This window comes from Marmota monax, unplaced genomic scaffold (assembly GCF_021218885.2).
Source record: "Marmota monax isolate L192 unplaced genomic scaffold, Marmota_monax_Labrador192_F-V1.1 WCK01_AAM20220418_F8-fsc00002, whole genome shotgun sequence".
NCBI lineage: Eukaryota > Metazoa > Chordata > Mammalia > Rodentia > Sciuridae > Marmota > Marmota monax.
This window is the reverse complement of record NW_026693571.1, coordinates 43,760,193-43,782,474: the sequence shown is the minus strand read 5'-3', so window position 1 is coordinate 43,782,474 and position 22,282 is coordinate 43,760,193. Positions and strand designations below refer to the sequence as shown.

Sequence of the window (22,282 nt, the reverse complement as noted above, 5' to 3'; positions counted from 1 at the left end):
CAGAAATAGTGCATAAAGATGTAAAGAAGTGACCAATGATCTGTTAGAAAATCTGTATAAAATTTGGAACCTGAGAATTCAAGCTTAGGGAAAAAAAATCTAGCTGTTCTAAAAGTTACAGAATCAAAATATCATTTAAATATATACATTGTTTTCATATAAGTATTATTTAGGATAGAATCTGTTTCTGAGAATCACCAAACTTACCCAGTGAGGATGGGAGATTGTTCAGAATAATATGGAGGTGATGATACATGAACAAATTCTCATTGTATTGGGACAAATTTTCAGTATCTAGTAGTAGGATAAAGTTCCAATGGGTTGTTATGATGAACTTCCATAAACTTAAAATGTGACTAATAAAAAATTCTGCGCAAACACACTCTAAGAAAGCAATATAAGATAATTGTAAAATTCACCTACTAGACTTTTCATGTGTGTCGTCTTAAAAATTGTATGTGTGTGTGTGTGTGTGTGTGTGTGTGTGTGGTACGCAGAGGGTGGAAATAGTGGTACTGATAATTAAGACATTTAAGTCAAATATCGGAGTCACTGCCCCCAAAGTGGGGGAAATTGACTTACACAATTGTTTGCTATTATGGCTTAAGTAAAGTCTAGCATGCTTAGGCATTCCCCTATGTTTGTCGATTTTTGACAGCTGTCAGTTTACAGATATGATTACTTTATCTAAGCATCACAAACACTGCATTAGTATCTTCAGAAAATAGGCTGTGAAAGCTGCCGATTTGCTGTCCCAAATCAATTACTGCATTCTTAAACTTGCAGTGTATTCATTTGTGGGCACCCAGGCAGCCAGTGGGTGGGTATTGATTGGGGTACAGTGCCATGTGGAGATGAAAAGTGTTTTCTGCTTAATGGGTTGGTATTAAGTAGGTGGGAATGGTTTCTAATTAGCCCACGATCACTGCATTTCCTTCCTTTCCCTCCTCCTGTCGGTCACCAGCTGCCAATCTGCCCCCACTTTTTTTTTTTTCCTGAGTTCATTGCTCACTGCAGCGAAATCCTTTGTTTAAGCAAGGGGGCTCCCAGGGTCTCAGCTGCCTGGGTACAGCTTGCTGCCTACGATGAGTAGCAACTGTCAGTTTATTTTATCTCAACCTTTTCATCATGCTGCTGAAGCCGATCGACTGAACCCACCTGAGAGACCTGAGGATTTGGTACCTACCAGTCATTAGCTGGGACTGTGCGGGCTTTCGCCCCAGCACAAGTCCACTGAGCTCTTCCCGAAACACTGTCCACTTTAACCCCATGTTTCCCCACCAACACACAAGAATTCTGTCCCCTCCTTGTTTCTGAAGCTGAGTTGAAGAGAGATGATTCATTCCTCTGATGTCTCATCATATGAGTCAGAATATTTTGCTTTGGCCAAGGGATGAGGACAAGCTTTGCCACAGCGATCTCACTAATGTGGGGATATTATTTCATCTGCAGTCAAAGTGAACGTGAAATTGGAAAACATTTTACAAAATAACTTTATGACATCAAGTATTAAACCCATTCATTCTCCACAAATGTCAAATGTGCCAGACGTGGAGACTGTTTTTGCAGGTACAAGAGCCATAATATACTTTCTGTCTTGGGTTTCCTGGATTTGGTTTTAAAACTAAGTAGAGAAAAATTTCCCTCACAGGTTAATGATAGTTTGAAAATGCTTTGTTTAGAGTAACCATCTAACCTGTTGCGTCCAGAATGCATCTAAATAGAATCACACGGTGAGAAATTTTCACTTGTGCTACCGTGCAGCATAAGGTTCAGTAAGAATCAATGGTGTGCAAAGCTCGGGAAAGATGCTCCTGCTATAGACCACCTAGGACAGTGCACTGCCCACGCACGGTATTTAGCTACAATCTAACACGGGCAGGTAGGCTTGCATGGCAAGTAGGATTTTATAAGCACTGGGAGGGGAAAGGAAAGCTACCGAATGAAGTCAATTATTTAGATAAACTATGAAGTGACCAGTATTGGTGGAGGAAAAGAGTTCAAGGAACTTTGACTTGTTCCGAACATACCTAAAGGAAGCAAAAGGAATAAAAGCAACGAATGAAAGCACCCATTTGAAGTGCTTTCTGGTTTTCTGCTTGTGGATTTATAATAATATACAGTAGTACCAGTGTTGCTAAGAAATGTTATTGATAAAAACCACTTCATAGAGGTGTTATGCAACGTTAAGGGCTGTACTTATTTAATATATACAATGTGATGTGTTTGGAGAGAAGGAATTGATCCCTTAAGACCCACTAAATGAGTTTACATATATTGATGAAATAGCATATTTTCATGAGGAAAAGCTGACCTTGCACTATCACCTAAAGTACTGAAAAACTTAAAACACTTAAGAATCACCTGGTTAGTCACTAAAAAGCAGATTCACAAGGCTTGTCACTAGAGATTCCAATTCATTAAATCTGAGGGGCCCTAAAATATACATTTGTAATACTCCCCCCGTAAAATTTTGTGCAAGTGATCTTGAATTGCATCTTGAAAAACTAAAACTGCCTCAGGCTTATTGTGAGGTTTAATTTTCCACAGGGCACTTTGAAATATTTGTAGATCATAGGAAATGCAACGGATTATCTCCAGTCACCAGTGAATATCTCTAAGTTCAATGTCATCTTTCCTCATTCCTCATAAGAATCACCCACTTACATAAAAGAAATCAAAGGGAGATTACTATAGGAAAGGGACCAAGGCGGGGGGGGGGGGGGGGGAGGGAGGGGGAGTGCTGAGGAGTGATATTGGCTATTGGTCAAATTATATTTTTATACTGTGTATATATATATATACACATATATATATATGTATATTTATATATAAAAATTATATTTTTATACTGTGTGCATATATATATATATATATATGTAACAACAAATCCCATCAATATGTACTACTATAATATATCAATAAAAATGTGGGAAAAATTTTAAAATATATAAATTAAAGCACACACACATACATATGTGTGTGTGTGTATGTGTATGTGTGTATATATATATATGTATATATATATATATATATATATATATATATATATATCCATCCCAAATGTATTTGGTTGCAATGGAATAATTTTCAGAAAATAAAGTACTCCATTGGTTTTTTAAAAAAATTCTCCCACTTACAATTTCTTTAAAACCACTAAAAAAATAAAAAATAGGCTCGCTTGGGGTAGAATATAATAGAAAAATACCAGACTGCTTATATAGTGGGTAAGTATTATCTTTGTCAAACTCTTGATTCAATTTTGTCACAAGGCAAAAATATATTTTTTATTGTAGGTTTTTATAAAAGAGGCCACTGCTTTCCAACCCATTCTTCACATGGCTGCCAAAGTGATCTTTTTGAAAAGTCAGGGTCCTCAGACCTCAGTGATAATTTCTCATCACAACTGGAATAAAATCCAATGTAATTACCATGGTTTACAAGCTCTAAATTGACTGGCTGCCCCTCAAACATTGGTCTTTACACCTCCCCTTCCAGAACAATGAACCTGCTCCGCCATGTTGAATAAGATTCCCTGGGCATCTTTCTCTCCACTGTAGATAGTCCAGGACTTACTCCTATTTCAGTCAGGTTTCTTTTCACTCCATGCCTCTTTTGAGAGGTTTCTTGTAAACTTCTGTTTAAAAATAGACATCAGAAAGCCCAGTCTCTCTTCCCATACTCTTAGCCTGCTTTCTTTGTTTTTTCTTCATTATACTTAGCATTATTTTGAGAGGCTGTCTGCAGCAACTAAACCTCCATTTCCATCTTTAAGAAATTGCTAATCCTGTAATCCAGGGGCTCAGGAGGCTGAGGCAGGAGAATTCCAAGTTCAAAGCCAGTCTCAGCAATTTAGGGAGGCCTGAAGCAATTCAGTGAGACCCTGTTTCTGAATAAAATATAAAAAGGGACTGGGGGATGTGGCTCAGGGGTTAAGCATCCCTGGATTCAATGGTTCAATCCCTGGTAACAAACAAACAAACAAAAAGATTGAAAAAAAGAAAAAAGAGAGAAATTCCTTAGCTGGATGTGCTGGTGCATTCCTGTAATACCCAGTGACTCCAGAGGATGAGGCAGGATAATTGCAAATTTAAGACCAATCCTGGCAATTTAGTGAGACCCTCAGAAACTCAGTGAGACTCTATCACAAAACTAAAAACAAAAAGGCCTGGGGATATAGTTCAGTGATAAAGCTCCTCTGGGTCCAATCTCCAGAACCAAAAAATTAAAAAAAAAAAAAGAACAAAAAAATTAGGTGTGAGGTAGAGATTTGGTCTCACTGTAGGTGCTGAAAAAGGTCCTCATTTTCCACCTTTCCTTGTAGTTGTGGGGTCATGTGAGCCAGGTTCCACCAATCAGCTGCATGCATACTAAACTTTGCACTGGTAACTAGTGACACTGAACTGTGCGGAATCCAACCTGAAAGGGACAGCATCAGGCAAGATTCTGTACTTTCAGATTCCTTAATAATTTTCATGAAAAATAACCTGCTAACATGTAGGTGCTACTAAAATATTTTTCCAGACAATTTTTGCTGTTTATATAATCCTGTCTTTGGTAAATGCAAACCTGAACAATTGATGCCTTCATTTTTATTTGTAGGCAGTTCCTTTATGTCCTTGTTATTGTTTATATAAGTTTTTATATAGACCTAGGTTCAGCTAAGTAGGATTGTGTCATAATTGTGATTATTGAATATACTTTCAATGGGATCTATTTGTGAACACGGATTCTTTCATTTGTAGATATTTTAAATTTGCTTTAATTTTAGCATATGACTTGATCTTTATTTTCAAAGTGATGTGCAAAAAGTTCAGAAGAAATCCTGAAGAGCAATAGATTGTTTAACTCTCTTATCATTCATAAATCATATTTGTATTGAGAAAGCTACCCTGTAGAAAGCTGATATTTTTTCAAAAAAGAAAATTTCTGTGTTAGATAAAGGAAGTGACAGTATTATGCATAATTATCTATGCAATTACACTTGCACATGCTTGAAAATTTTTAGCCAGGAATGCTTAATAACATTTGCATGGTTAAATGAGACAGTAGAAACAACTGGAAGGGCCTCAGGGCATGGTCATCTATTTAAGCATCCACTTGGATTTTCAACATAATTAGTCATATAATTGTGTGCCTAAACTTAGTAGATTCATGTAAGTAATTATAAATTATTAAAAAGTAGTGCTTGTAATGTTTTGCTCTCTATTTCCTGCCAATCAAATTACTAAGGAATATACTGTATTCATATTTCCATCACATAAAATTTCAAACAAAATTACAAGATAAAGCCCTGGATGAAGGTGAGGGAACAAGTGAATTCATTCAGATTAGAAGTAGTGAATGTAGGTATTTGAATATCTATATTTTTTAGGGAGTATTTCTATGACCCAATCATAACATCATTCTGATCATCTCTGCCTATTAATTTTTTTGAAAAAAAATTATTTATTTTGCTCACATTGATTGCAACACAACTGCTCTTTTTGTATTGTGATAAAAGGGAATTATTGCTTAGAGGTGCTTGTATGGTTTATTTCCCTGTTTTCATAATCCTGTTAGTGGGTGATGATAGAAATCTGGGCCTAATAGATCTGAATGGGGTAAATAGTAACCTCAACATTTTATGATGGGTATTTTGACCCGGTTCTCCTGATTTTCATAGCTAATTCTCTTGTTAACTATTGATTTTGAATCTTCATTTCATTATTTTTTTCCGTTTTAATTTTAATATGTGGATTTAAAGTATATGAGACTTGAAAATTATGCATTACTTCCCAGTAGCATAGCATCTAATAAACAAGACTAGAACATCTTTGAAAATGTTGGACTAAACTTCCTTCAGTATGAACACAAAACATACTCTGTTTAAACTGCAGATACAATGAAATGTATTTTCTTAGGCAGAAAAATCAGATTCATTTCTCTAAGGCTAAAATTAATGGGTGTATTCCTCTTCTTAGGTGTCTAATTCCATGTTGAAGGTCAATAAATGCAATTTCTTAAAGGGATAACACTGAAAATAAATAACTTTAATTTTCCCTATAGGTTTAACAAAGTCCAGTCTTGTTTAACCTTAACAGGCATGATGAAAGAACATTTATTTTCTCAGAATCTTTGATTGAAGGTTAGGAAAAAATGAAGGGAGGTAAACAAACAAACAATAAAATCCTGAATACACTGGTTTTAAGGGATTTGGGGAGATTGAATATTGTTTAGTGTTTTTAATATTTATTGCATTGCCACAGTAGTTCAGAAGTTTCAGAAAGTAAATATGTTCAAGAACTTTCATAGTGATGCGAAGATTTTTTTCTGGAAGGTCAAGACACTGGTCTCTAGCATTAGATATACTTGTATTTCTTTTCATTAGATTCTCGCCCAATATTTCCCATGTTGAGCACACTGTGCTCAATCCCAGGAATCAAGCATCACCTATGAAAAGTGAAATATATATCTAGGGATTGTTATTAAGGACAGCCATCACTTATAAGGCACTATAAATAATTTCTAAAAGAATATTTGTCATGAAAAACATTTATTTTTTCTAAATTATACTATAGACTTTTTGGTGGTGGTGGGGAGTACACGGGATTGAATTCAGAAGTGCTTAACCAATAAGCCACATCTTAAGTCCTTTAATTTTTTCTTTTGAGATTGGGTCTCATAAGTTGACTAGGGCCTCACTAAGTTGCTGAGGCTGGGTTTGAATTTGTGATCTTCTTGCCTCTGTCACTGGAATTATAGGTATGCATCACCACACCTGGCCAGAACATTCACTCTTATCTTCGAGTGAAAAATACAAGAAGGACAGAGTAAAAGAATTTAAAGAAAGTGAACTCTGGGACTGTGGATTAATGTTTTAAAAAAGCCCCAATCAGGGAAAGCTTAGAAAGAATTAGAAACCAACAAAAACTTGTGACTTCAGTATCTTCATTCTTTAAATACAAATGACATACCACTTTTTTTTTTCAGAAGGAAAAAATGGATCAAGAATGACTAGAATTGTCCTTACATTGCCTTATCAAAGAAAGATGAAATACACATAGGTGAGGGTTTTTTTTTGTGTGTGTGTGTGTGTGCGTGTGTCTATATCCCCAAATTCTAATAATGATAGAAAGCACTTACCTACATAGTCACAGTTATGTGGAATCCATAACCACAAGTAAAAGAGAGCTAGAATAAAGCAAAGATCCCTCACTGGGAATGAGACAGCTGATAACTGATTTCTCCCACAACTTCAAACAATAACTTTATACAGCTGTGGTTCCTGCATTTGCTCTGATCTTTGCTATGGTTTAACCACCCAACAAACTCTTGATAAGCTTCTCAAGCTAGCAATTAAGACAAAATTAAAGCACAGCTGGCTTAGAGCAACCTAGCCACCTTTTTTTTTTTTTTCTTGGAAGTGGTGAGTTCAGTGTGCAGTGGAAAGTTAAGACTGGCAACATCATCAGCTACCAAGAACTGTGAGCAGAATCTAAAAGAAGTATCGTTTTTGTTTGAGCAATCAAGAATTCTCTTTTATTGAACCAAGGCAGCAGATAGAGAAGGAGATTCTCAGAGGGGGAAAAAGGGAATAAGAAGAAGAAGAAGAAGAATAAAAAAAAAAGATCTTTCAACCCGAGGGATCTAGAGCTACGTTATTATTTCCCAATGAAGTGAGCATTAGCTTCTGATGAAATACTTTATTCTTGTCACTTGTGTTATAGAAAATGTATGAAGGTGGGTGAACTGTGTTAAATGGGGGAAATCTGAAATTCAGGCTCAAATTCTGTTGTCCTTTTTCTTTGAAAATTTGGTTATAATTAAGTATTGATTTGTCTTTTCCAAATCAATGTTTTCCCTTTGTCATTATATTCTTGTCAATTGCTGAATCCGAGTTCTCTATGTCCTTTCTTGGTATTTATGAAAATATATAATCTACTATGATTTAAGTAAGTTTAGCAGACCAGATTCACATTGTTATGCTTTATTTTGACACTAGCACGGAGTTCAGAGAGAATATATTTTAATGCTTATATTCTATTTGTCTCATGAAACTTGCTGCCACTAGAAATGAATGCCCCAAACAAGGATTTTAAGGGTCTCTGACTCTTAAAAAAGTTACAGGCAGACCCACATCCTGTCTAAGTTGTCATAAACTGTCCGGTTCTTCCATTGGAGTTCCCCTTGCTGAGGCCCTGGGAACCATCTCGAAGAATTCAGGAGCTTTTGGAGGGAGTTCAGGCTAAATGAAGCCATGTTAACAAACTACTCTGAAGAGCTCAGTGGTTTACCACAAAAAAGGAGGATTCTGTGTTTGTGCAAAGTGGGCTGCAGATAGGAATCGTATTCCAGGGCAGATGCTCCCCATGTGGACATGTGGCGACCCAGGCTGCTTCAGTCTTGCAGTTCCATTGTTCCCGGTAAGTCTTCCTCATGCTCTGCAGCAGGGAGAGGACCAGCCACAGCGTCTCAGGTGGGCCCACCTATGCTTTGGCACAAAAGTGACTTTTTCCTAGAGCCTACTGGCCAGGATTAGTCCTAGCTCTGCCCTGTGTGTGTGTGTGTGTGTGTGTGTGTGTGTGTGTGTAGGGGCTGAGAAGTGCAGTCTTCCACATGCCCAGAAGAGGAAAGAACCAGATACTGGAGGGCACTTGGCACTTCTGTATTCTGCCTGAGTAATGGTTATGGAACCCTCTGACATTATAAGCAGTAATTGTATATTTTTCTGAAGAGAGGAGAGAGAACTTAGCTTTCACCAGATTCCTCATAGAAAGATTTATCATTTAAAAATTTTAACAATCTTTTTTTTTAAGGTGTAGATTCATACTGAAGAAAAGAAATCTTTGGAATTTAGGAATAGTTTACAAAAGTTGAATGTAAAGGCTTCCCCCCAAATTTTATAATAGAAATCCACACGTGGGCCTCACAACTCATAATCATCTTGCCCCATGATGCCTGAATGATTTCAATCACTTACTAGTTATAACTGTCCTAATTTCTGGTTTAAGTAATTTTAGCAGACCATAGGTAGTCTTCTTTCAACTTAAAAAAATCCTGATTGCTCTGAATAAGTTAAAGGACTTTCAATATTGTTTTAGCTGAATCAGATTGATTTTTTTTAAAGCAATGTTAATATAACTTTGATGTTCTGAAGAAGTGAGTGCTCTTATTAGGAAAGGAATTGAGTTGGGAAGAGGTTAAGTGAGAATATGAGGTATGTTTACAATTCAGAGAGAATGCCAGATTTTGAGATACTGGCTATGCTTTAAAGGTATTTAATAAATTCTACGGTATAAAGTAGCTTATTCAACAAACAATTCCACAGTTCCAATCTTCCGTGTGCTCTTTAGGGGCCAGGCACTTTGCTCACTGCTGAGGCTACAATAATGGCTATGATTGCTTGGCATTTGACTTTTTAGAGTGGCATTAGCTGCCAGTAACAAAAACCCAGCTAAAAGTAGCTTTGGAAATAGAAAATTTGTGTGGTTGGAGAGATGTTGGCCAAAGGACTCAAAGTTTTAGCTAGAAAGAGTAAATTAAGATATCAATTGCACAACCAAGTGATTTTAATCTATAACAATATGTTGAAAATTACTGAGAGTAAAGTTTCAGTGTTCTCACCACAAAAATAAGTTTGTGAGGAAATAGATATGTTAATTAGCCATCCCCCATATATGTAAAATGTCAATTGTATATAAGTATGTATAAATTTTGTCAATTAAAAGAATAAAATAGGGAAATTTATCTCCCATAAAAATGATGGTAATTATGAGTTCATTAATTTAGCAGCCAAGGGAGTCAACACATTCCACCATCCTTGCTAACCCTCTGCCCGCTCCCTTCCCCTCCCACCCCCTCTGCCCTATCTAGAGTTTGTCTTTCCCTCCCATGCTCCCCCAGCTCCCTACCCCACACTATGAGTCAGTCACCTTATATCAGAGAAAATATTTGGCATTTGTATTTTTTGGAGCTATTTGCTGATGATATGATTCTATACCTAGAAGAGCCAAAAACTCCACCAGAAAACTTCTAGAACTAGTAAATGAATTTGGCAAAGTAGCAGGATATAAAATCAACACCCATAAATCAAAAGCATTTCTGTATATTGTTGACAAATCCTCTGACAGGGAAATGAGGAAAACTATCCCATTTACAATAGCCTCAAAAAAAAAACAAAAAAAAAAAAAAAACTTGGGAATCAACTTGACGAAAGAGGTGAAAGATCTATACAATAAAAACTACAGAACCCTAAAGAAAGAAATCACAGAAGACCTTAGAAGATGGAAAGATCTATCTTGCTCTTGGATAGTCAGAATTAATATTATCAAAATGACTATACTACCAAAAGCACTATACAGATTTAGTACAATTATGATCAAAATCCCAGTGGCATTCCTCATAGAAATAGAAAAAGCAGTCATGAAATTCATATGGAAAAATAATAGATCTAGAATAGCTAAAGCAATCCTTAGCAGGAAGAGTGAAACAGATGGCATTGCTATACCAAGACCTTAAACTATACTTCAGAGCAATAGTTTAAAAACACACCAAAACAGACTGGTAGGCCAATGGTACAGAATAGAGGACACAGAGACTAACCCACAAAATTACAATTATCTTATATTAGACAAAGGTGCCAAAAACATGCATTGGAGAAAACATAGCATCTCCAACAAATGGTGCTTGGAAAACTGGAAATCCTTCTGCTTTTTTAAATATCTATTTTTCTTAGCCTCCTTGTAGAAGTAGATGATTCTAGTTCTGGATTTAAAGATGTATACAATAAGCCTGAAACAATTTCTCGTAGCAAATAACAAGAAAACCATCAAAACCCACAAAGCGAAGGCTCATGTGTACAGAAAGCTGTGATGATTTGGATCTGAAAGTTACCTAGGGAAAAAATACATGACCCACCCTAAGCCTGCAAATATCTCTGCAATCTGAGAAAAACAACAATGTTGTGGTAACTAAACACAGCCCTTTAAAGGGACCCAACTGCAAGGCCATGAGACTATGGCTTCTAGAATAGGGAGCTCCCGAAGAAGAGACTGAGTGTGTGAGCACAGAAGAAACTCGGTCCCAAAGCTGAACTGTGGAAGTTCCCCACCTGGCATACGAAATTCCAGTTTTAATAACTGTTTTATGATTTGGTCTCCTATTTCTATCATTTGTGTCTTCTTGGGGTCTGTTTCTATTTATTTATCTTCTCCTCATTATGAGTCATATTTTCCTGCTTCTTGGAATGTCTAGATAATTTTGATTGCATGTCCAATACTGGACATTTTACCTTGTTGGGTTACTAGATATTTTTTATTCCTATAAATATTCTTGAGTTTTGTTCTTCCTGGGTAAGTTACTTGAAAACACTTTGATCCTTTTGATACTCACTTTCCAGCTCTGTTAGGTGACCAAGGCAGTCTTTCATCTAGAGCTAATTTTTCCCCATGATGAAGCAAGGCCTTAATGAGTCCTCCTTCTAATGCCCCATGTTTGGGAGGTTTTCCACACTGGTGGAGTCACAAAGTATTTCCAGCTGTGTTCGAGTGTCGGATTGTTCTACCTGATTTTTCTGAATGGTCCTTTCCCCAGCCTTTGGTAGTTTCTTCGTGTGCGCATAACAATTAGGACTCAGTTGAGATGGCAGAACTCTGCAAGGGCTAACTCTCTCCGTGCAGCTCTTTCTTATAGGTTTTCTTTTTCTGCAGGGCTGGGAACCAGATCCAGGGTCTTGCACGTTTTAGGCACTGAGCTACACTCCGGCCTTTCTTTCTCTTGGTTGTGAACTTTAGCCACAAGGCCTTCCTACGCTGCCAACTCAGCCCTCAACTCAGGGAGCCCACTGGGCTCTGCCTTGGCCCTCCTCCCCGTGCCAAGACTGGGAACCTTCTCTATGCAGTATGTGGGACAAAACATGCACTTGGCTTCTTTGTTTCCCCTTTGTCAGGGACCACCGTCCTGTCCAGGGTCTACAAAGAGTTGCCTTATTTGCTTTGTTTATTCTGTCAGTTGTTTAAAGCAGGAGAGTAAATCTTGACTCCCTGTCAGTCCATCTTGGCCAGGAGTGTAGTTTTGCCTGTTTCTTTCCACTATGATTATTTTTATCCATTTTTAAAATACCATCTTTAAATACGTTAGACATGGCTTATAACTACCTAGAAGTACTGCAATATAAAAGAAATGGCAACCTATGTGTGTAGACTCTCGTACTAGAATTCTAGAGAACTGGATTATAAATCTACTTTGTTTTACAAATTATTATTGAATGACAGAGGGGACATAAAAAGTATGGACAGAGGATAAAAAGTATGGAACATGGATTTCTTTGGTACCATGTAACTTGATCATTGCATGATTCTGTAAAACTCAAAAAAAGCTCAAGAAGATTTTAACTTACTTTCAGAAGATGGGAAGAGGATGTAGGAAGGGTGCCAGATTGAGGAGGGGAGAAGCAGCTACAAATTGGAGTGAGTGGAGAATGACTAATGGTGAGAGGAGAGGTGGGCGTGTTCAGGAATTGGGAGCCCTAGACAACAGTGGAGGAAGGGAAGGGCTGGAGGAAATGCTGAGAAGCAAGAGGGGTGAAACAGAAGGTGAATCAAACATCTTCAGATGAAGTAGTTCCCTAGCTTAAGCAACCTCATTGGAGCCAACTGGGGAAAAGAGAATTGCACGTGCTATCAGATAGCTAGAAATTACTATAAATTCTGTTATAAGAATCACATACTTAAGTGGGCGTGGTGTTGCACACCTGTAATCCCAGTGGCTTGGGAGGCTGAGGCAGGAGGATCTCCAGTTCAAAGCCAGCCTCAGCAATTTAGTTGCCCTAAGCAACTCAGTGAAGCTTTGTCTCTAAATAAAAGTTTAAAAAGGGCTGGGGATGTGGCTCAGTGGTTAAGTGCCCCTGGGTTCAATCCCTGGTACTAAAAAATAAAATAAAATAAAAGACTTGTACTTGGTATTTATATAGTTGTTTAATGAATAACAACAACAACAACAACAACAACAACAACAATCATAATAATTTCCCTTTTGTGGAAGCCATGGAAACTTATGTTTGTGGGGAGGGGAAAATGAGAATTAAAACACCCATGAAAATCTCTTAAGGACTTCAAAACATCATATTCATTCAGAAAGATGCTTTAACTCAAGAGCAATAGACAGTTCCAGAGGGATATTATCAATGATCTATTTTGAACTTAACAAGCTGAAGGAACTTGACTTTCTCTGTCCCAGAGCTAATGTGGCCTTAAACCCCAGCTCACTGGGCTCTTATGAAATAGCCCTGCTCAGTGATACCAAGCTATCAGAAGGTGATTTGGTCAAAATTTTCACTAGAATCTCGATTTTCTGTGTCATGTGGTTGAATATATTATTAGAGACAGAGGTCTGACTTTTTGGCTGATTCGGTAGCTTTCTCCTCATTCAGTAGGGTTATTTAACATACATACAGGAAGAAATGATCACAGTAGAAAATGAGGACACACCATGACTGTGGCTTTTTCTTGTTTGTTTTTTTCTCCTTTAAAAAATACTTTTATTAGTGCATTATAGTTGTACATAATAGTGAGGTTCATTTTGACCTGTTCACATGTGCATATAACATAGTTTGCTCCATTTCAATCCCCAGTTCCTCCTCTTTCTCTCCCCCTCATAACCTTCCTCTATTGGTCTTCCTTCTATTTATTTATTTTAATTTGGTGCATTATAGTTCCATGTAAAGTTGGAACACATTGTGATATACATGCACATAGCATAGTTTGGTTAACTTCATTAGAAAGATTAAATCAAGAATGAAACACACAAGCAAAGAAAGGGTAAAAAAATGACTGACATTAAACCCAGGGTTCAACATGTAGCCATCATAAGCCAAGGGCTGTGAGATGGTCATGATTTTGACTGTTTTCCTGTAGGAATATTAAAGGATTCATCAAACCAGGGTGATATTTTTTGCCACTCAAGTAACCTTTATATTCCATTTCAAAGAAAACAGTAAGTATCTTTAAGTACCAACCTAGCCTGCATATTAATCTATTTCTATTCTTAGAACTTGCATTTTATTTCTCTGATATAATTTACACTTGACTACAATAAGGTAGTGAATTAAAAAACCATGTTACTGATATAATTTTCATCAATGATGTGGTTAACAATGCTGGCACTTAAATGGCTATAATTACACATCTAGATTAACACTGCTATTAAGCTGAATAGGAAAAGGTTGCTGTTTCCCCATCTAGGTCTATGTTCTCCAAAAGGCAAAACAAATTTTTTCTACCAAAAAAAAAAAAAAAAAAAACCAACAAAAAAACTCCTTGATTATAAAGATAATAGTTCCAGTAAGGAAGGTAAAAGTCTGTTCTGAAGAACTCAGCAGACATTCATGGGCCCGTAAGCCTCCCAGAGCCAATCAAGTTCATTAACTTCTAATGAAGTTAACCAAACTATGCCTGGAATACTTTTGTTGAAGTACAATAAATTTAAATATGTTTTCTAAATCCCCAAATTTGGGAGGAGACTCTATTCTTGTTTTAGTATTGGAAAGAAAAGGAGGGGGATGAATCATCCCAACTATACTAAGTGTTAGAATAGTACGAAGGTTCCTGTATTCGCGGCATTCCTTCTGAAAGGCACGGAGATGAGAGCGGTTTGCTGGTGAGTCACTGTTCTATTTCATCTAGGGACCCGAGTGTGCTCACTGCTCTATTCCCTTAGGGGGTCATGTTCCTCTGCTTAAAAGAATATTGCCTGCTCTCTGAGCTAATGATTTGTTTGCAGGATGGAAGTCTCAGAGGTGACGATAACGGCACAGCTTTTATAATGTATCTTTCAGATCTTTGATCTGCTTTTTTTTTTCTTTTTTTGGAATACATGGGACCCCTCAATAGCAAGATTAAAGATTCCTCTTCAGAGAAGAAAGGCAAAAGTTGAAAACTTAAAAGCGGCTCGGCTTTCCAAATAATATTTTTGTATTTCGTCAATTTGTCAACAGCATGTTCGGTAAACGTGGTCCTTCATTCATGTGATAATTGGATGGTAATCCAGATACCGTGTGGGATCATAGGCTTCCTGAGGAAACCCACGGATTTTGTTTTATAAAAGTGGTTAGTGTGAACTAGTCTATGATCGGGCGTATAGGCTCATTCTGAATTCTGTTTAATTCAACAAATATTTACTTGGGGCCTAGTAGATGCTAACCATATGTGCCTTCTTTTGTAGGGAATACCAAGAATCAGAATTGGGGTTTGAGAGACTCACACTCTTCATCAGGTAGCTGAGGCAACTGCAGAAATCGCCATGTTGGATGCACATTAGGACAAATCAAATGTGCCTGGTCAAAAGAAATGACATTCGATTTGGGGACAGAAAAAAAGAGGTCACATTCAAGCAGGAGAGGACCAGGGAATGGCTCAGCATCCAAAGACCTGGCAGGATGGGCTGCATTTCCCTGGGGGTAAGCTGGTGCTAGAAATAAGTCCATATTAAGGAACATTATATATGGGGGTGGGGAGTCAGGAGAAGGAAGGGTGACAAAGGACAAGAGGCCAGGGAGGCCAACGAAGAGTTTCAAGCAACAAACACAAAGAGGGAGTTGTGGCTTAGTGTTTTTGAAGCATTTTAAAGCAGATTTGAGTGCATTTTGAACCAAAAATATTTATGTAAACCAATATTTACATGTTTGATAATGTCTTGCAGGTTTTATTTCCAAATAGAAAGATTAGCCCTAAAAATCCTGATCATGCCAGTAATATGAGAAAAGACTTCTCATTTGCACTTACTTTTACTTTTACAGTGATGAAGCTCATCCATGCATAGATTTCTAATCTGCATGAAATGAATGAGGAAGGCGGTGTGTCTCGATAGCACTCTGAAGAATGCATCTACCCTCTTCACATACAGAAAACTGAGTTGTTAATGGCTGAATATTTTGAGATGCATTTTTTGCTCTGCTTCTAAGTTCTTTGTGATAGAATATGACCTTACCAAAAAGAGAGGAGCAAACTACAAAAAGTATATAAAAATGAACAGCTTTTTAGAGTAAAGAAAAGCAGAGAGAGACAGACTTTGAAAAAGCTGAAACCAGGATTGCAACAAATAAACTTGGGATGTCATCAGAAGATGGTGTTTTATGTGAAGGTTGGGTATACTTTTGTGCCATACAAAATTTTTTTGTCCCCATAATTACCATTGTGATAGAGAGTATTTATCTAAGATAAACTTGAAAATGGGAGCAGCTAAACTTATTCTCTACTGAAATTTCACCAGCACTGGTCATTTAACATGGATCTTACTTCTTCTGTTTCATCTCCTGCCATTCTGGGTAGAAAATGTCAGAACCTGGGTAGAAAACTACAGAAGGAACTTCCAAATATATGGCCATAAATCATCCTGCTGTAAGCAGATGCTTCTAAGAGTAGTCAGTTACTAATAGACCATAAACATTTTTGGGGCAACTGAGCACACTGAAATTCACCAAGCTGTCTGCTTCTAAATGCTGCATCTTAATTCCCTCTTTCTGAACATGTATTCATAACAAGATCTTTCCTTGTTTTACAAGTAGGGACATCAAGAGTGGTGAGAGGTATTCCAGTGACCTAAGAGACAATACAATTTTTTTGACCCTAATTACTATTATATTCTATTGGAATAAATAAATAAATGCCCCAACAGATCACTGTTCCAGCTAAATGACTTCCCCAGACATCATGAGGTTTTATGATTCCACTTGAGTGATCCCAAAATATTTCAAATATTTTTACGTTAAAAAGTTTCGTTTGCAAACAAATAATTGGGTGATTCAAAGGTTTGTCACAGGCAGTTCTGAATTTCGTTTTTAGATATTCTATTCTAAAATTCTTAATTGGAAACCAGAACCTGACCAAGTGGACACCCAGAGCTGACCCTTATAACCCATCTAGTTATTTTCAATAGACTATTTTAACTCCAATTTGTCACAAGAAAAATATGTTGGGAAAAAGTAGTAGTAAGAGAAAGTACTATCAGATATTTTCCAAATTAACATTCAAGCTCAAATTGATAAAGAGGAATAGGAAATAGGAATAGGAATAGGAAAAGTCAAGTGTGTAAGGCAAATTAGCATCCACCAACACTTCCTTTATAGGAAGTTCATATACAGTCCAACACTGAGAATTATCAAAATGCATAAGCTTATTTCACATTAGTTACAACTGATTTTACATATTGTGGACTATTTAAGACAACTGGAAAACAATCAGTTTGAGAATGGTGATTTGTCAGCTAGAATAAATCATTTCAACTATTTTATACTCCTCTTAAATGTAGAAGGTACAATAGGGCACAAAAATATACCCAACCTTCACATAATAAGGAATCAATAGAAATAAAATTACCAATCAAATTAAAATCAATGGTTGAATGAAACTTTCCAACAAAAAATGATTTAACCATTGAGAATGGTACAAAAACTAAACTATTTCCAAAAACCAGAGACTTACCAACAACCTGTTCAAGATCACCATCACTTCTTCGCTCCTTCCAGGTCAGCAGGTGGTTGAGGCTGGTGAGATCTGCAGATTCTATATAATTGTTCATTGTCAGCATCATCTGATGGGCTTTTGCAATTCCATAGTGAACTTTGGTTTCGTCTAGCAGAGACAAGTTCATGAGTTCTACCGTTGTGTCAAAAGCTTGCTGAAAGTACTCAGAAGCTTTGTTGTAGCGTCCCTGCAAAGATAAGAGAGAGGATTTTCTCTTAATTTTTTTATTTCACCATTTCCCATATTTCCTCACCCCTTCTTGGCATGTCCCATATGAGCTTTCCACAATTATGGCAGTTCCTGAAGAACAAGGGGATAGCAAACTGGCTCTCCATTAGATTAGGCTTTTTTCCAGCAGTAGTAATTATTTGCCACTCAAATAATCACTTGAAATTAATTTGTTAAGAACAGCTGTATCTTTTGCATTGAGGTATGGGAAACTTAAGTTCTTTTGGATAAAATGTGGTCAAATGTTGGGCTGGGGCTGTAGCTCAATAGTAGAGCACTTGCCTAGTATGTGCGAGGCACTGGGTTTCGATCCTCAGCACTACATAAAAATAAAGAAATAAAGGCATTCTGTCCATCTATAACTACTAAAAAAAATGTCAAATTTTGGCTGTTTCATATGGTTGTATCAAGAAGTTTGGAAAGAACTGAATTCACATTGATTTGGATAGAATGTTATTACTTATCGTCCTGATTTATCTGATGCAATATTTTTACTACCTTTCGTTTTAAGTCACAGCAAGAGCTGTGATTAAAATCTGGTCGTCACAGACCAGTGGAAACAGCTGTATCTATGGCTCCTTCACTTACCCCCCCCCCCATATATGTACTAGCCATTCTTCACTGAAGATGTTGTCCCAGATTTCTAAACAATATGCTCTTGACAGTGCAAATGAAAGCATCATCTAAACTTGACTCATCATCTAAACTTGATTTTTTTTTCAAAAAAAATCAAGCTTTTTTTTTTTTTTTAATCCCACCTCTCCTAAAAGCTGTTGTCCATAAATAAATAGTAGTTACCTAGCTTATGAAGCTCAGGGCCAGTGGTAAATACTTCATGTGTATCATGTCATTAACCTTACAAGGATCCTATGAGGACAGTGTTATTGTTACTTCACAGATGATGAAATTGAGTCACAGAGAGATGCCCCTCCCAAATTGCCTCAACACCCTCATTACAATGCTTCCTTAAAGGAGGACTGAGCTACACCTGTAAGGACTCTAATTTTGTGTTACTCAAAATTTTAAAAATACTTAAAGAGACAGAAAGGTTAACTACCCTAATTTGATCTTTACATATTGTATACATGCTATTCCCCATAAGTATGTACAATTAAATGATGATGACGATACTGATACTCAGGTTTAAAAAATAACAAAGTTTAAAAAAATGCACAAACTTTCTCTTGAAAAGAAACCCTTACAAGAGAGAATGGTTTGCTGGTTATTTTATCTTTTTTTTTTTTTAATTGGCAATGCTGGGGATTGAACACAGGGCCTTGTGCATGTGAGGCAAGCACTCTACCAGCTGAGCTATATCCCCAGCCCTTGCTGTGAGTTTTTAAGTCATCTTCTCACACCATTTTATGAAGACAATGGGCATAAAAACTGTAGAATCTGGTGTCTACCAAACAACAGTACAGGTAGAATATGCCAAACCCCATGAACCTCTCTGTAATTACAGCATGCAGAGAGTAGTCAGATTGAAAAAAGAAGTTGCTAGCAAGGTGAGAAGGAGGATGAGCAGGACTTCTGTGACTGTTGTGTTGCACACACGAGCATGCAGCCATAGCATGTTATATGCCAATAAGGACAGTCTAGGAGAACTGTCTACTCAGAGGATTCCTTCTAAGCAGGTCTGTTCATTTAAACAGAATTCCTGCATATTATAGAAGGAATAGTTTTTGTTTGTTGAAGTAAGCAACCTTTTCTCATTAAAAATAATAAAACAGGATTTATATAACAAAAAGATCAATCAGGAAAAAACCCTATCAAAGACTTCATATGCCAATTAAGCAAACTATAATTGAGAAATAATGCAAATGATGAAAATAAAATTATTGATTGCCCTGGTAGACATTAAAGATTTAAGACAAAATATATAATTAGACTAAACACTGCATGTTTTTACAAACAGAGAAATTTAAATATCTCATTTTTCTAGTTTTCCTAATTATACTTCAGAGCTTTAGGCTGCATGTAGCTTCAAGTGAGAGTTTTAATTAGGAGAATTAGGGAATGTAAGTAAGTGGACTTATATTTACATTTCCAGAATTACTTTTATATATTATTACTTTAAAATTAACCCACTCCTTCACCTGTTCATTCATCAGGCCCCCACCCTGTGCTAACTAAGTTCCATGCCAGGCAGTGGAAATTCTGCATTGAATGGGGGAGTGTGAAGTCAAGGTGGTGAGCCTGCTATTAGTGGAGAGATTAATATGCCTAAAACTTTGATCAGATCATATAACGAGTGTTTATTCCTTCTAAAGCAGAAGTATTTTAATTGTTCTTACATAGGTAAATGTAAATATCTCAGATAGTACCTAATATTCCATCTTTTGACATATATATAACTGCCATAAAACTGGTATCAGCATACATTTCTCTATTTCAAAACACAGCCAAAGTAAACACAACATTAATTTTTCTCAGATGCAAGCAATTTTATACATACTGTTTTAGAATGTGATTTCACTCATACATACTGTATTTGTAGATTTTTGATTTTTTTTCAGGAGTTTATTATCTAGATTTAATCTCTTCTCCAAAAGTTCGGTACGACTTTCATTTGTGTTCTCAAATAATCTCTATTCTATTATAAAACTTGGAAGATTCCAGAAATTACTCCTGGAAATCTTAAAGGTGATATGAGACTATGTAGTGAATTTATGTACTTCATAAATACATTGTATGGGAAGAGGACAACTTCATTTCGGGTTGTAAATGTCTCTGGTAAGATTTTGTAGACAGTTCTAACACAGGATCTCAATGACATCATAGACTTTGAAACAAAGCTTGAATTATTACATTATAACATAGAATTTTTATGCATTATTCTGATTCTTACCAGATTCTTCTTTGTGTCCAAAATGTCACTCTTTCCAATGAACAAGCTCAAAATGAATGGGCATTTTCTCAGTGCTAAGTATAAATCATTTCCTACCCAATTTTCTTATCATTTTAGTGTTGAAACTCCCATTCTTTTAACAATGTGATTATCCTCTAATCTTATTAAGGAATGAGAAATCTCATAAAAGGTCTATACCTGGTTATCTCTCCTAAAACATTCTCATTTCACCAGTTTATATTAATTATATATTTTTAATTAACATTCCATCAAAAGAACATATCCAGAGAGTGGAATGTGTGGCCCATCTTCCATGATTATATAGTGAAAGGTAAATTAACTAGGATAAGGATATTTTAAAAGACATGGTAATTATAATTATAACAATACTTTAATAATCACAAAAATGCTAACTCCAATATTTTTCCAAGTATAGTTTTCTATTATAATTTTTGTCCTATAATAATATTATTTATTGGGAATTTTTGTTAATATGATGATAATAACTTGTGTGAGTAATATGAAGCCAGAGAGGGTATGGGTAGGGTGGTTTGTGGAGGGCCTAACATAGGTAGACCAAGGTGTAGCAGCAGTTTTCTATTTGCTTACCAAGATTCAAGGCAAGTTTTTAAAATGCTAAACTATTGAATAAAAATTAAAGAGAAGTTTAGAATTTCACGGGTGAGAGATTACTGTTCTCAAGTAGTATGAAATTGGTCACGAAAGTGGTCCAATGAACTAACATACTTTGCTCCCCAGCTCTGCATCAAGTTCATATTTCTAAGTACCAGAATAAAATACTAAGCAGGGCAGACAGGGGACCCTGCTCTTATTAAGCTTACATCCTAGCCAGATTAAAGGACGATGACAAGAAGTATCATAAACAAGACGACTATGAGATAAATTATACATAGCCTTCTTAGAATTCAGAAAAGGTAAAGAGCCACATGGGTTCCTTTGGATTAGGTTGCCAAGGGAAGGCCCCTAGAAAGATGTGGCCTTTCACAGGGATCTGAATGACAAGAAGCCAGCAATGCCAAGTTCAGGGATTGGAGAGCATTCTACTCAGGCACACATCCCAAGCCAGGGCCTGGCTGCGCATGTGAAGTCCAGGAAAGTCCCTTTGACTCAGGGGGATTGGGTACAGAAGAGAGTAAGGAAACGTTGAAGCTAAAGACAAGCAGGAACCATCTCATACTTCAGGACAGGGTGAGGAATTTCATTTATGTTCTCAGAAGAATGAAAGGTAACAGAAGTGTTTTAGGTGGAGAAATAAGACCATTTGATTTATATTTTTAAAGGATTACTTTAAAATCCAGTGTGGAGGCTGGCTTATGGTATGGTGTGGAGAAAATGGGTTCTGAGCTTACTATAGGGGCCCAGGGGAGAAAATAAAAAAGTGTCATACATGGACGTGGTGATAGCAACGGAGAGAGACAGAAGCTGGTGGGGTTGGCATGCATTTTGGTGGCATAAAGGTAAGGGTTTGCCTCTGGATTGGGTATTGGAGTGGAGTGAAATATAAGAGTTACCCAGGGCTGGTGGATATTGATACTGCCATTTTATTAAGATGGGAAGACTGGAGGGGAGTAGGTGAAGGGAGGGGGAAATATGTTAACTTTGAGGTGTCTATTAGGAATCCAGGTAGAAATGCTAAGTAAGCAGTTGGCCTTACAGTTCTGGAGTCCAAGGAGAGATCTGGATT

General features: G+C 36.7%; 1 protein-coding gene across 1 annotated transcript in view; it reads right to left on the bottom strand.

Annotated features, from left to right (window-relative positions):
• The window catches only part of Ttc29 (tetratricopeptide repeat domain 29), a 226,937-nt gene that overhangs the window by 83,113 nt on the left and 121,542 nt on the right, over positions 1–22,282 (bottom strand). Inside the window, exon 10 of the mRNA XM_046459089.2 lies at positions 17,460–17,688. Within this exon, the coding sequence (XP_046315045.1) occupies positions 17,460–17,688 (229 nt within the window). The remainder of the gene's footprint in view (positions 1–17,459; positions 17,689–22,282) is intronic.